The 16,322-nt window shown below is 36.8% G+C and overlaps 1 protein-coding gene across 1 annotated transcript; it reads right to left on the bottom strand.

The window, feature by feature from the left end:
* Positions 1-3,850: 3,850 nt before the first annotated feature.
* Positions 3,851-7,881, bottom strand: LOC147850968 (uncharacterized). The gene has a single exon (XM_087335413.1). It carries the CDS (start codon positions 6,867-6,869, stop codon positions 4,926-4,928), a length of 1,944 nt encoding a protein of 647 aa, XP_087191539.1. The 5' UTR covers positions 6,870-7,881; the 3' UTR covers positions 3,851-4,925.
* Between the last annotated feature and the right edge of the window lie 8,441 nt (positions 7,882-16,322).

Raw genomic sequence — 16,322 nt, 5'->3', positions numbered from 1 at the left:
TATCATTGCTTTTTAATTGAATGTAAAATATTTGAAAGATGATTTTTGGAAAATAAAAATAAAAAATGAAAGATGATTAGAGTTGTATTCAAACATGAACATTGATTGACCCCGATTTCTTTCTTCCAACTTTTAGCTTTTCAAAAAGCAAGCCTAGCTTGGATAGTTCCTAGGAGACAAGGAGAGTGATTGATTATCATGCAAATGTTTGATAATCTACAATATGGTGTTCAAGAGCAATACTTGGAGTGTTATGACTCCTTAAATATAGATATATATTATTGGATAATTGTGGGCATACTAGAGAAGTACAATCACATGTACCTTCAAGATCTTGACCTTATTGCGCATCTCTTTGACGGTAATGTATTAAATAGTGGCTGATAATAAAGAACATTTCTTGAGAACTTGTTTGCTGAAAGTAAACATTGTTTTGATGATTTGAATAACAATGAGCTTTTTTTATATACAAAAACAAAGATACAAGTGGGCCATATGATAAATTTTACTCATTTAAGTTTGCGGATAAAGATAGTAAGACCTTCAAATTTTCTAAATCATGGTGAGTTCTGAAATTTGCATTGTGTCACATCACAAAAAAAGACATTTTGTGTTGTTGGAAATCATCCATTGAGGTTTATATGCTCTTTGTGCATAAACATAGTTATGTATAACCCAAGACAAGTTGTACTAATTGTTATTGATGCATACAACTACACATAAGTTGGGTTTTAAGCTGTTTCGAAGCACCCACCTCCTCCCCACGTTGCAAAAATAAAAATACCTCTAACTTTGTTGTAGTAACCCCACCTCCCAGTCAATATACCACAAGAGTATGAGATATAACATCCTACTAAACACAATATGATCATGGATTTGGTCACAAGGTAACTATTGTTAGTTGCTTTAAGCATTGTTGAATAGTGTAGAAGGTAACAAGTTATTCACTATCACTAGAACTAATATTGGGTGAGCACTAGTGGTGGCATGTAGGTATTTTTCATGAGGGCTTGGAAAACTACATATGAGTATGTAAGTATGATGAATGCAAAAGATATATGTAGGTTGAAGTAACCAATGTAAAGATCAACTTTATTTGGCATGCTATTACATTCCTCATAGAAAGTCCAACTATGCACGAGAAGATAGGAAAAGTGTTGGTCATGGAAGATTTTAATTGCTAGAGTTGGAACTTATCAACATTTTAACTAGATTCGACACACGACTCAGAAGATTGTATTATGTCTAATTCTAGTAGGCTTCTCAAATAGATGCTCAATTGCACAAACTTGAAGATTCTTAGTGGTACCCAAGTGTTTTCAATGACAAATGTTGTGCCATGTCTTCCAACCTTAGGAGGACATGTTGTTGACTATATATTGGTGAAATAATGTGATGCATCCATAGCAAATTTATTCAAAATTGAATCAATGTCACAAGACACAAACCACTAGCCCTTATATTTGCACATTGCAACCAAAAACTTAGACATTGTCCAATATAATAAAATACAAATGGAAAACATTACAATATGGGGATAGATTTCTAGAGGCTATACATATGATACAAGATGCAAAAATGTCAAATTTGGAATATTGCATTGTGAACATTAATCACCAATGTTGGCCCCTTTACAAGACTAAAATTCCACGAATACAACCACATCTTACGACCCCCATGAGCCTTGGCTTTCATAGAGCCTTAACACTTCTTCAAACTCGGTCACACAAGTTGGGTGCTAAGGTAGCTTCATGAAATCATTGCATATACAATGTGTGCAATGAAAACCTAGTGGAGGATGAATAACACTAATTTCTCACTTGCTCAACATATCAAGTAATTCATGAGACTTGTTAAACTGACATAATAATTGAAGTATTGTACTCAAATCCCCACCATGAAGGGTGAGCATATGTGTGTGATTATTTTCAGGTAGAGAGTTTCTACTCGGAGTAGTAACACCCCCTTGTTAGGAAGGAATCACATACAAGATGATATGTTTATTTGATCCCATATGTCAAAATTGGTGTCCTTGTGGGAGATTAAAAAAACACCATTCTATTGTATGTAAATATGTTTGAAGATAATATGGGTAGTATGTGTAGAATGTGGTCATTTTAGATATATCTCAAGATTGCAAGGAACTGGTTTGCGGCTTATTTTCTTATTTTCCTATGTCGTGTTCGTTACTTTCTTTGTCAAAAATGTACAACATTAAAAGAGACTTAATAGTGCATCATGTCGGTTGGCATTGCAAACAATGTACAAACATTTAATATTGTGAGATCACGAGTTATTTTCTTCTTAAAAAACATACAACATTGAAAGTAGCTTTAATATTGCATCACATCAAGTTTCATGTTACCTACATAGTATTAAGAACCCCATTAGAGTGGGAATTACCTAAGTAGGCTTTATATTGACCGAGGATTCCACCTATACACCAAAACATGGAAAGAGGTTTCTTATCGATTATCATTTGGCAACTAATTTGACAGTTTAATCAAATGAATCAAAATGAGACTTATAGAATCTCTAATTGTCGCGAGGAGAGACATTCCTAAGAGCCTCAAATAAATGGGTATAATCATCAAATGAGTGACATAATGATTCCTGGCAACCCCCCCCTCTCCCTTTTAAAGCATAAGTAGCAATTATTGACCACCCATACCCAAGCACATGCACATACATTACATATATTTATATATAATTCTGAATTTAGCATGCAAAGTTTGAAGGCCGTGATCACATGTGTTGAAACTAGCACGAAAGCAAAAATAGGAGAGTGTATGAAGGTTGAGAAATTTTAGTTAAACATCATACGGGTATTGTGATAAACCTTGAATTAAAGCAAAACTCAACAAACTTGAAGTAAAAGGTAACAAGACAAAAGATTGCAATAATGAGTGTTGTGATGCTATTGTAACTTAATGGTTATTGTTGCAACTTTGCAAGATTGAAAGAAGACGAAGAAGAAGCATGGGGAACATGTATATACTTATTAGTCATATGAAAGAAGGAAACCATTCTTTCCATTAAATCTTTCTAAATCAATCATAGGGGTAAAGGAAGGCAATTCATTGAATTTTTGTGAAAATTCATTTACAACGTATGTATCAATCATACAAGCTATGAAATGAGCATCAAGATGAGATCATTGAGACTTTGAAAAGTAGGAAACATGAGACAAATAGATTCTATCATTTGTTATTATCTTTGTAGATATGAAAGTGAGGCACATTTTCCTTCTTATATGATCTTGTAAAATCTAGTGGTTTTTAGCACTTCTAGAGAAGGATCTATTGCTTTAAGAAGCTTGGATTTGGACGTTGGGAGTAATTGTTTAAATGCAATAATTTGGTTCATAGTTTTCATCAGTGTATTCATCGTTTTGCATGTTGGCAAATAATCTCTTCTTCAAACAATTTTCCTCTTAGCTTGACTCATCAATTTGACAAGTGGAAGCATTGCAATAGTAGCATGTCACATTGTAGTGTTCTTGTAAATAATGTATTGTATTAAATTTGGTGATAAGAGTATGAAAGTTGGTGCATGTTGCATGTTGGGACATCAAACATTATTAACACAAATCCACCTAACTTGTTTAAAAATAAAAATCAAAGGGATGATGGTAATGAAGATGGTGATAGAAGTAACAATTCCATATATGTACACAATAAAGTATCTCTTCATATATGGACCCGCTCAAATTTTGTCATACATTGTCTATGAGATAGGCCCTCTTTCTTTTTCAGATGGCCTCTGGTTTTCATATTGGTTGATGAATTGAATGGGGATAGCTCATTCAGAGTTCACAAATCACACAATGCACAATGCAATCAACCTATGGTAATAAAAACTTGTGCATACTCCTTTTATGGTGTCAATTTTCAAAACCAATCTTTGTTGGTATAGCGCAACAATAGTTGCGCACCTATAAGTAGGGTTGGAATAGTTGATAATAGTTCTCAGCTAGTCTTACAGCACCCCTAGGGTTTATCTTGCCATAAGTTCCTCAACTGTTGCTGTAGAGACGGTAAGAATAAGCCTTTTAAAGTTCTACATTGGCCTGATACAATGATTTCTCCCTTAAAGCTTCTCAACAGATCCTCTTCATCTCAGTGCAGGAGCTCCCACTGTTGTGTGCTAAAATTCCTTACTGACACTTTGCCATTGTTGGGCAAGCCAAAAATCCTGTTTGGCCAGTTGTGGTAACAACGATTGATAAAATCCCAAATCAGATTATTTGGGAATGATACATTATATCTCCAGTCAGTCATAAGTACCATATATTGTTTCAACTATGACAGCATAGGCAAAAACTACTTTTTACCCATTTAAGAACTCAATGATATAGAATGCCCATGGGCAAACTAAGCACAAAAGGTTTATAAAATCCAAGTGAGTTTATTTCAAAATGATACAACATGCCTCGAAGCTGTGAAAGTACCAGATATTATATCACCTAAGAGATGATGGAGCAATAATTTTCTCCTTTGAGAAGTAACTTGATACCAAAAACCTTCATTATTGAAGCCTCCTTTAACATCTTTTAGTATTTGTATACATTCCCAAAGTGCAAAGAAGGATCATTGTGGAGATTGGTTACAAAGTTCAAAACTTGGCATGATGAGCACCAACGTTTTATAGAGGTCCATGGGTATATGTGGGCATCCCCAAAGTCCAAACAAGCTCACTGTGGAAAATGGTTACAAAGCTCAAAACTTTTTTATAGAGGCCCACCGGTATACTTGAGCAATGTAAGGCAACATCTACAATCACATACTTTAGTACATCATCGTCACTGTACACTTATTGGCTTAAGATCCACTTCTCTCCTTTAGATAAAGAATTGCATTGAATCAGCATATCTGGGCAATGTAAGCCAACATCTGCAATCGTATACTTTAGCACATCATTCCCCATTAGCGTACACCTAATGGCTTAAGATCCACTTCTTTCCTTTGGATAAAGAATTGCATAGCATCCTGTACCAGAGTAACACGAAGAGAAAATCCATGTTTCTCCATGCTGTCCATGAGACGAAATGCACTTGATAGTTGCTTAGTCTTACAAACCACCTTCATAACAGTTTCGTAGATTATCTTGTCTAGTGAGCATCCCACTTTATCCAATTCAATTATTAATTCAAGAGCCTTATCCACTTCACCAATCTTGCATAGGCCATCAACAACAGGACAAAGTGATTTGGCATTCGGTGTCAGACCCATTTGAAACATCTGGCGGACAATTTTCTCAGCTTCATGAAGATTACCCGCCTTTACCAGTGCACTTATGAATGTGTTCACTGTCACTACATCAGGGGAACATCCATTTTTAGTCATCTCCTCAACGATTTTGACAGCGTCTAGCTTTCCCCCAATACTGCAAAGGTATTCTATCAATATATTGCAAGTGACCGAATTGGGTATAAAGCCAGTTTTCTCTGTACACCGTAGAAATTCCAACACCATGGCCAGCTTTCCTGATTTGCAACAACCATTTACCCAGGTGTTATAAGTTACATGGTTTGGGGAACAACCTCTCTCCTTCATCTCCTTTAAAACCTCCCCTGCCTCATCCCACATACTTTGTTGGCATAATGCATTAAGCACCATTGTGTAATTGAACCGATCGATTTCACAATACTCTTTCATTTTATTCAAAAGTTCATAAGCTTCGGCCACTTTCCTGTGTTTCAAAAGCCCATCCAAGAGGCAGCTAAATGTGACAATATTTGGAGTTAGCGCATCATTTTCCAAGAGCTTATTCATGAGGCATTGTGCTTCATACAGTCTGTCATGTTTGCAAAGCCCGTCAATGAGAATATTGTAGGTGATTCGGTCAGGGGGACAACCCATATTAGACATGCAATCAAAAACTTTGATAGCATCATCAATAAGACTAGCCTCACAGAATCCAACGGCCAAAGTATTGAAAGTTACTACATCAGGAACCACCTTGTTCAGTCTCATCTCCTTCATCAAATCAATAGATGCTTGCATCTTTCCTTGCTTGCAAAGAGCTCTAATGAGAACTGTATATGTATACATGTCAGGTAGAAAGCCTTCCCTTCTCATTTCTTTCTTAAATTCCCAAGCTTGGTCTAACCTTCCTAGTTTAGAATAGCCATGAATTAAGATGTTATACGTTGCCCTTCCTGGCAGAACATTCATCGATGCCATTTTCTTGAAAAGCAAGTTTGCAGTTTCCATATCTCCTGCGGCAAGAGCACCTTTGATCAAGGTATCAAGCATCACTTGGTTTGCATGGCATCCAACATCTTGCATTTCCTGAAGAATGTCACGTGCCAAATCAAATCGATTTTCTTTGAGGAAACAGTTTATTGCACAGCTGAAATGCCACACGTTTGGATTGATACCAAATGCATTCTTGGCTCTCTTGAGAATGTCAACAATCAAATCTAAGAGTCCAGCCCATCCATAGCCTTGAATCAATATGGTCAAAGCTTTTGGTGTCATCTCAAAACACGGTTGCTGTACTCCTACCAATATGGTGATGAAGGACTCTAAGCTTCTCTTCTTTTCATCCTTCCAAGCATGCAAGATAGTTTCTATAACATTCTCATCAGGGACAAAGCCAGGATTACATCGTATTGACCATATAAAAACACGAAGAGCTTCTCTTGGGTGTGGAATTCTGCTCAAAAGAAGCGAGAGGCTATGACAATCCAAAGAAAACTGAGATTGTGTCAACGCATCTTCAAGAGGGAGTGAAATGTTACGATTTCCAACTATGGCGCAAACCTTCTCTATCTCTGGAGGGAGTTCTCTTCGAGGTGGTATTAGAGATGCCACATGCAAACATCGAACCTTTCCAAAACTTAGCAAAATAGACATTCTTCTCATTCTTCAAGAATCTCAAGTGGAGAAAAGAGCTCCACTCTTCCACCTTCATGGTGTCTTTTTCCTTCTTCTCTCTGAGTATTTGCAGACATCCTCCATGCTTTTCAACCCGGTTTTGTCATCACTGCTAAAACATAGTATAGAGATCTTTTTCTGAATAACAGAAAACCATCAGAGTGGCTCCATTTTTTGGCACTGATCTCTTCCCAGACTAACAGAGAGCCATTGGGAAGGCTCAAATTCTCATCTTCAGAAATGATCTCTCTGGAGATAGCAGAAAACCATCCAAATGGCCCAAATTCTCATCATAAACACCCTTCCCGCTACCAGATTAGAGATAAATCATCAAAATGGTTCTCAATTTATAAGTTTTCGGAAAATCTTATTTCAGAAAACAAAACTTATGAATATATCTCATTCTGGATGACAGAGAAACATCCAAACGGCTTAAGTCCCCAGTTCACACACATATTTCTCTCCACATTAACAGAAAACTAAATAAAACCCAATCAAATATCAACAGCGTTGGCCCATTTCTTAGTTCTCAGCGCTTACATAAACACCATATTAGTTGGAGTGACGCATCATATGTACATGCCACCAGATAACATTCAACCACTAAAAAGTAATATAATGGCATCAAAACGGCTGCCTCCCCCTGTTCTCAGCACATAATTCTTTCCACGTAGCAGGAAAAACTATACGAAATCTGGTCATATTCTGAGTTTTCAACAAAAATATGTCTCTAGTTATCAGAATAGCATAAGAAAGCCTCAATTTATCAGTTCCTTACAGTGAGCTCTCTACAGATTATCAATCCTCATGTTTTGCAGCACTTTAGGTTTACCTCTTTCTTCTCACGTCCCCACTTCTCTGCTATGATCCTCTTAGAAGTTTACACGGGGGGAAACCATCAAACCTGCGGAATTTCTCAGCATAGATCTCTCTCCAGACAAGAGATGACCATCCAAACGAGCAGATATTATGCATAAAAAAATAAAAATAAATTGCCTTCCAATCCCCGGTACGAGGAAGCTACATCCAATGGCTCACAGAGAGAAGAAACTCCTACAATGCAAACAAATTTTGAAGAGAAAACCAGTACAAAGAAAGGTAGAAGGGGAGAGACAACCTGGAAGAAGAAATGATAACAGAAGAACAAGAACAAGAAACCATCGATGGATTGGATCGGCTGACCTTCGCACTGCGTCTGAGCAGAGACAGAGAGGGGGGAAGCAGAGAGAGTAGGGTTTTCTTCTAGGGTTTTTGTATCTAACAGAAGAAACTCTCTGGTAGAGAGAGAGAGAGAGAGAGAGAGAGAGAGAGAGAGAGGGTAAGGCCTTAGGGTTTTTCTTCTTCAGTTATATGTATGTATCATTTCTTCCTTCTTTTCTTAATGAATGAGATTAAGAGTAATCTTCTTCTTAGATTAGAGGCTCAGGTGATTATTAAAGAGATGGCGAGTTGTTAATTGTTATTATATTTCACTCTCATTTTTACTCTTAAAAAGTTGTTGCTCGCACCGTGTATGTATAACGCATAATGTGTATGCCTATGGTCGATTAGTATTGATGATCATGTTATCACCGTTGGTTAAGCTAAGCTTCCCGAATCATATCATGTTTATCATTGTTGGTTAATTAATACTATATATTTCAGTGGTTGGTTAGTATTGATGATCATGTTATCCCTGTTGGTTAAGCTTATGAATCAGACCATGCTTATCGTTGCTTAAGCTTATGAATCATACCATGCTTATCGTTGCTTAAGCTTATGAATCATACCATGCTTATTGTTGCTGCTAACTAATACTATACTTTTGTGGTTGGTTGGTATTGATGATCATGTTATCGCTTATGGGTAAGCTTCTAATGTTTATCGTTGCTACTAACTAATATTATATTTCTGTGGTTGGTTAGTATTGATGATCATGTTATCGCAATTGGTTAAGCTTCCGAATCAGATCATGTTTATTGTTGTTGCTAACTAATACTATATATATTTTGTGGTTGGTTAGTATTGATGATCATGTTATCGTTATAGGTTGAGCTTCTGAATCAGATCATGTTTATCGTATAATTCTATATGTGTGTGGTCATTAGTATTGATGAACATGTTATCGTTGTTGGTTAAGCTTCTGAATCATACCATACTTATCATTGTTGCTAACTAATATTATATTTATGTGGTCGGTAATATTGATGATCATGTTATTGTTGTTGGTTAAGCTTCCGAATCAGACCATACTTATCCTTATTGCTAACTAATACTATGTCTGTGTGGTCGGTAGTATTGATGATCATGTTACCGCTATAGTTTAAGCTTTCGAATCAGACCATGCTTATCCTTGTTGCTAACAAGTAATGTATCACAGTCAATCTATTTATGAATTCATGTGTTGCCTAACGCATGTGGCCACCCCCTTGGGTCCATGTTAGAAAATTTCACCCACATTATTCTCGTCGTCATGTTTACAACTCTCCCTTACCTAGTACCTGCACAAATAATTTTTTACCCATCAATAACTGTTCTACTTGAAGGACATATTCCCTCGCTTAACAATCAACCCAAACCTCTTCTACCTTAAGGGCTCATGTTGTACGCCTTGCATCACTTACTACTACCTTGACACTGTTACCTCTCCTCGTGCTCAATTATGCTTCATTCTAAGCAATAACAAATCACTTACCAGTTCACCGACCATCCTATATTAAAATTTCTGACATTGATCCTCGTCAAGAGTTTAAATGACAAACTCTTTGTTTAGCATATCAATTATGAATTTTCTCACTCTTTGTTAAATCCCATACGTGGAAATGAAACAATAACATGAAATAGAAACAAATGGAAAAGGTGCTCTAGATCATTCTACATCGGTTATGTTTTTACATAATAGAATTTGAAGCTTATAACTATAGCTCTTTAATACATCTATGTGTTACATTTGAAGATGGTTGTTGTATTGGTTCACTAAGTCATCCTCTTGTCACTTTGCTTCAAAGCTAGATAAATTTGACCAAGTTTTGCTTTGCAACCTTAAAACAATGCCCTTCTCATTTGAGGGGCCTTTATTTCAAATGAAGTACTATATCCTTTACACTATGGCCTCCCAATTATGTTCACACCCATTGGATGCCCAATACATGACATACCCATGGGACAACAAATTTTCTGAATGAACCTTGACAAGTGTTAGGTGAGGAAAGAGTTTTACAATGGTCAAGGCACCTTGTTGTCGTTTGACTCGTTTGATGAGCATATGTATCAACTAGTTTGTTAGCGCGGATGATGATGATGGAAATGGGTTGGCCTCATCATGAGTAGTTGGTTGGTTGGGGGAGCCATGCATGCTTTGTTGAGTTCCAAAGGAGGGGGAGAAACAACCTCAAATGGGACATGAGGCTTTGTAATGTTGTCGTACTTCCACCTAGACACAAGACGATGAACTTCCCTTATCATATCCTTGCATGATATCCATCTGAATCTCTATAATTGCCTCGATGTCCAAGAAGTAAGCTTCCAAGTGTTGTTGGATTCTATTGTCTCAATTCACCCAAAGAAGGTGAAGTTCCATATTGTCACTTAGAGCTCATTCTTGCCATATTGCTTCAATACTTGATAGGGCAGTGTGGCCCTCTCATGCTAACATGCTTTGAATTAGTTTTGGGATGATTCTTGTTGCTCCTAGAGCAATCATGCATGGAGATCGATGATGATCATCTCAAAGGCATCAACTAGTTTATGTTCTTGCTCAAACAACCTTCTTCCTCCTATTTTTTGTACCACTCCAAAAAGATTTGTCACATCATCGAACATGAAATGCAAGTGTGCGATGGAGCATACCAATTGGGTGGTCCTTGCCCATGCCGTATAGCGATATGCTTCATCCCATGCCTTTGTGAACCAATTAACAAGGTTCAAATGTGCTCAATGAATGTCTTGTTTGCTCTATCCGAGGTCCTTGATCTTTGTATATGCCACTCAAAGATTTTCCTACGTAAGTTTATGTTCAAGTTCAGTGATCATTACCCATTAATTAGAGGCCATGATCCTCAAATTTTGAGCCTCCATGTAGTTTGTGTTGCAACTTGTCGATTGTGCTAGGTCCTCTATGCATTTGGCAGTCTAGAAATTAATGGTTTTGCAAGCCTATTGGACACATTTGAATTGTGCCTATGTACAAGGTTTTACCTAAAACTCAACATGTCGCAACATTTTTTATTTCAATCCAACTTATTGGTTGGATAAGATTTAGGGTCAAGGTAGCCTAGAAAGGCACTGAAGATGGGGAATTACAAGCATTCAAGATGCTTCTCTCACAACCCTTGGTCATACAACATCCCAATTGATTTGGGGATTGCATTTATTTGTTGAATCTGCCTCTAACATGATGACCAACAACACGTTGATGTAGATGTATGACCCTAAGTGGTATTGACACATGTTCTATACACACCACTACCTCGTAAAGGTAGAGAAAACTCGTTCCACCTCTAGCACAAAGCATTAGGATTGATCTATAGTATGAATAAACTCTAACACTAAATGCTTGCGTGTTGGATGTAGATCTTGGTAATAATTTGAGTTTGACATTGTCCACATTCTAGAGACCTATCATGCACTTGTAGACCACCTATCCTGAATTGAGTTTGGGGAGACGAGACAATGATGATTTCCTAGGAGCTACCATATTCTTCATCCATGCCAAGGACATTGTCACTCGTTATTACATCATTGAGAGATTATGGTAGAGTGGCCATGGTCCAAGATAGCAACTTAACAAGAAGAATAAACCATCCCTACCTACAATTACTTGCCCTTTTCTGCTAGTTGATCCACTGTCATCTATGACTTGTTGTCCCTAGCCATTGAAGCAACTACTTAGTCAACTTTGTTGATTGTACCCCAACAAAGAAACCATGCCATATCCTTACACTAGATAACATATCGAAAATAATGTCAAGGTGCATCTCATCGCCTTCATCATAATTTGTAGGCTAATAACATCCTTCAATATCCTAATCTTGTATATAGTGGAACTTTCCAAATTGTCGAATCCAACCTCTCACTCGACAACCAAGTAGTAAGGTTACGAAGACTATCCTTTGTTATAATGACATGGATTCTCTACATAAATTCAAAGGTACACCTCATCAAAATTAATCTATTGATTTAAAGGGAATTGGCTCTTAGGTTTGGGTGAACCTTATAATTTTGTCATATTAAGTAGGTAGGATATGAATAAAGAGAAGGTAGTTGATATAATGTTCCTCATCATGACAACTCCTTTTCCATGCCATTTTGGGCACACCTCATAGGATGTGCAAGTTTGGTAGGGGTGGATATCATAATGTTACATGTGCGAAGGGAGAAAAATGCCTAAAGCAAAGTTTTATAATAGGCTAAGGTTCTCGTTAAATAAGTAATTGGAGAAGTCAAGAAGAGATGGACATCGAATCATTAACTAAAGATAACTTAAGTGGCAATATCTAACCTCTTAATATAATAAGGTCAAGGGTTTGAACATTGTTAGGGGTACTAAGGGGTAAAAGTAATTTATGATACATTGTTAGGCGTGACTAAATAATGGTTTTCTTCCACGTTAGATAGTTGACGAGATAAGGGAAACATGCACCCTCTTGTTGGTGATGCAAGCAACGGATGGGTGTCAATCCATCTTTGAGCATATGAACTAACCACCTAATGTCCATTAGGGAATTCTCTAAATAACTATAATTAACTTTAACCTTAAATGACAACACTTAGTAAGACAATTTTAATAGACTTAAACATTTAACCATAACAAATAAAACACCAAGAAATCACACAAGAATATTACCAACCAACCTTTGCATTCCTCAACCACTAGCACTCATGCATCCAGTCAAGTTCATGACGATACAAGGATCAAATGAAATTGAAGAGGTTATGGTAGGCTTAGTGTGAAGGATTATGGGAATAAGAAGTTTAAGGAGATTTAGCTTTAAGGAGGGAGGGTCAATTTTCCTTGAGCTACATCCTAAAGTTCTTTTGTATATAAGGTGCACTTTCTCTTGGTTCTGAATGTTGAGATCTTGCCCAATGTTATCTCCTAGTGTAATACCCTTGCAAGTTCTTTGGATGTAACCACAAATAACAAGTCAACCCCTATTTTGTTTTTCTTATCCAAATACCACCTTGATAATAATGTCAACCCTAGTTTAAATAAGGAAATTTGTGTCCGTATTAGGAATCGGCACCGGCTTGACTCAAGCCTAAACTGAACTGTTAAATGGTTTAGCAGTTTGGTTTGGTTTAGTTTAGGCTTCAACTTCCTTAACTGGTTTAACCTCAGTTTCGGTGGCTCAAGCCGAGTTAAACCGGCTCCCAAACTGGTTGAGGCTTAATCGGTTTGGTTTGCACTAGGCCAAACCGGTTAAGTCGAAACCGGACCGTTGTTGATTCCTAGTCTGTATGATGACCATTGCTTGCAAAACATCAAATGTCTTCTCATGGGACATACCCCTTTGGTCACTCCACCTTATGCTGAGAGACTTGTGGGTGAGTTCGTGGTATCATGCCTCTTAGGTTGGTTGCAGCCAAAGTCGGTATTTGGAAAACAATCATAGAACTCTCCACGACCATCATTAGAAGACAAGCATTAAAAGATAATGCATTGTTTTTGTGCAACTACGAAGTTATCTGGGGTTGGATAAATAAGACCCACAATAAACCTATTCATAAGTTGATTAAAACAACCACAAAAGGCAAGGTAACAAGTCAAGATTTGGCTCACCAATTGGTTGACTGGTTATTTTGCTTTTAAGGTTGCTGATGGATGTTGTGAATGATAGAGATCCTAAGTTTACTAGCAAATTTTGGATGCAAGTCTTCATAAAACTAAAAACTAAACATGAGTTCTTTCAATCATTCTCAATCTCATGGACAAACTAAATGAGTTAATCAAATTATTGAGGCTATGATTTGGGAATATGTTACAAAAAGCCTTCCTTAAGAGAACAATATCTCCCTAGTTTAGAAATATTTCAAGGATCGAACATCGTTTGTAATGACAAACTAATTTCTATATAGGTAAAGTCTCCAAGTTTTTAATGTGTAGATGGTGTAGATGGCCGCCACCAAAATTTTTCTTGAACTACATATCAATATTGAGTAGATTCTAAAATTTTGCTTTAAAATGCAATAGGTCTACCATCTTCACAAAGAGCAACTCTAGTGGCATAATCAAAGGTGTTATTTTAAACCTCAAAGGGTTTTGACAAGTTTGGTGGAATGAATGTAAGAGCAAGACAAACATGTTAAACCAATGACTTCAAATAAATGACTTGAAACTTTTCAAGTTTTTTGTTTAACAAATTTATGTCTAACCTTGTAAAAGATTAGTAATCTTAGTCAATTTAGAATCATTATGGATAGTTTTTTGCAAGAAACCAACAAATCCTATAAATGACCGAGTTCACATATATGACAAATAATAATTTATAATGGATTTAGGGGTATATTATGAATTAACCCTTAAATAATATTTTAAAGTTCTATGCATAGCATGCTTTCATGCAGTTTTGTACAATGTGTACCGTTGTTTTGATCTATGTTTTCTTGTTATGATAGTGTAATACTTTAAACCTACCTATACTTGTTGAATTAAGGTGCTTTTTTTTTTCAAAAAAAATATCCTCCATTGGTATTAAAGAAGTCAATATACAAAACAGTCCACTATTACAATGAATATTGCACCATATTTAAGTAGAAAACTCTTGAAAAGTCATGTAGCTTCAACCATACAACCACATTTAACATCCATATCAATCAAGGAATTACCACCAATGACCTTTATCAATGGAGTCTATGCCACATATATTACTAAGCATTCCGTCTCTCATTTTGCTTAGCCAGCTTCTCCACAACACGCCTCAACCCTATTTCCAATGTTCAACAAAATACCACCTTTAGAAATCCCTGCAATATGATCGAAACTTTGTCGATGAATTCCAATGGTTGGTGTCAAAAGATGTATATTAGTTGAACATCCATCACACCTTGTCTGTCAAATTAAGGTGTTGTTTAATTAGTCTATTGTCATAATCGATTCCCACTTTACCCTTGTGATAAGTAGCAATCCCAATATAGATAAGTGAGTTTACATTCTTATGTCATGACCTAGCTAATTGTATAGAGCAATGTGAGAAGCATAAGTACGAGGTTTGAGCACAATCCTTCAATGAGAATGTTGCTCAAGGAGTCCTTACATTCCTAGTCCCAAAGATACACATTCTAGGGTAACCCTGGAATATATTAATTGTCTTTGTTTGTAGTTGTTGTCCTGATAGGACTTGGAGATTGGAGGATACATAGTGGTAGGTCAACATGCCTAGTCAAATATTTTAGACACTCTAGAGTGGCAAGTGTCTATATATTGGTACATTTATCCCCTTGAAAAATACAGTGCCCTCAAAATCAATCATACTTTAGGCCTTGGATGGTTGGGAGAGTGTCATGCTTTTTTGCGAGTGCTTTAATACTGAGTCCCGACACATCAATCATTTTTTGACCAAACACTTGCAATTTTTTTGGCCATCTTCAAACATTTAGTGGCTCAAGTAACAAGCAACTCGATTGTTCACATTATTCCGACGTTAAAGTAGCGAATGATCGTCTACTGTATTCGATGCAATCAATTATGTATGTGTAGGTAAGATGAGATGTCATCAAAGGGATGGAACTTTGAGGCCGAGGGTTTAAGGTTTAGGGTTTGTCGTAGGGGGATCAGAACAATCGTTCGACTTCATGATATCCATTGGAGATTCATCTCGCTTGGCTGTTTGGTGCATTAACAGAGTTGTGATTCGATTGGATCGTGCCTCGCCTCGCCTCGACAAGGAGAGAGAGAGAGAGAGAGAGAGAGAGAGAGAGAGAGAGAGACTACGTCTGAACATTCAATCATGGATGATCCTGAGCAACTTGTTTGGGATTCATTGGCTATGGAGTTTTTGAAGTTGGATGTTTGGACATGGTTGCATGGGAATGATCCAGGTTTTACTTTCCAATCCGCTCAACATAGACAAACATGGAGTCGGTTAGATAGAATGTATGTGATGCACAATGATTATTTTTTACCGACATCACTTTGTATGACAGTTTTACAAGATGTAGGAACTTCATATCACTTTCCTATTTGTTTGGAGATTTGTGGTCATGCAATTGACATGTATAAATCCTTACTTGGAAAGCCTCCATTACGCTTTAACTCTTCTCTTTTGCTTCAACCTCACTTTAATTCTCTCATGGAGCAAAATTTGGTAAATTTTTCACAAGAAGTGAATCTTAAAGGAGTTAAAGCATGGGATATCACATTACGAAATATTAAGATCGTTCATTGTATGTATGGAGTAACTAATGCTCAACGAAGAAGAGGTCTCCTTCTAAAATTCTCGCAAGTTCTCTCTAGGTGTAATG

This window comes from Azolla caroliniana, unplaced genomic scaffold (assembly GCF_043228905.1).
Source record: "Azolla caroliniana isolate FFs.n. ecotype wild unplaced genomic scaffold, voAzoCaro1.0.p SCAF_20, whole genome shotgun sequence".
NCBI lineage: Eukaryota > Viridiplantae > Streptophyta > Polypodiopsida > Salviniales > Salviniaceae > Azolla > Azolla caroliniana.
The sequence above is the reverse complement of the archived record's forward strand: the minus strand, read 5'-3'. Positions and strand labels throughout refer to the sequence as shown.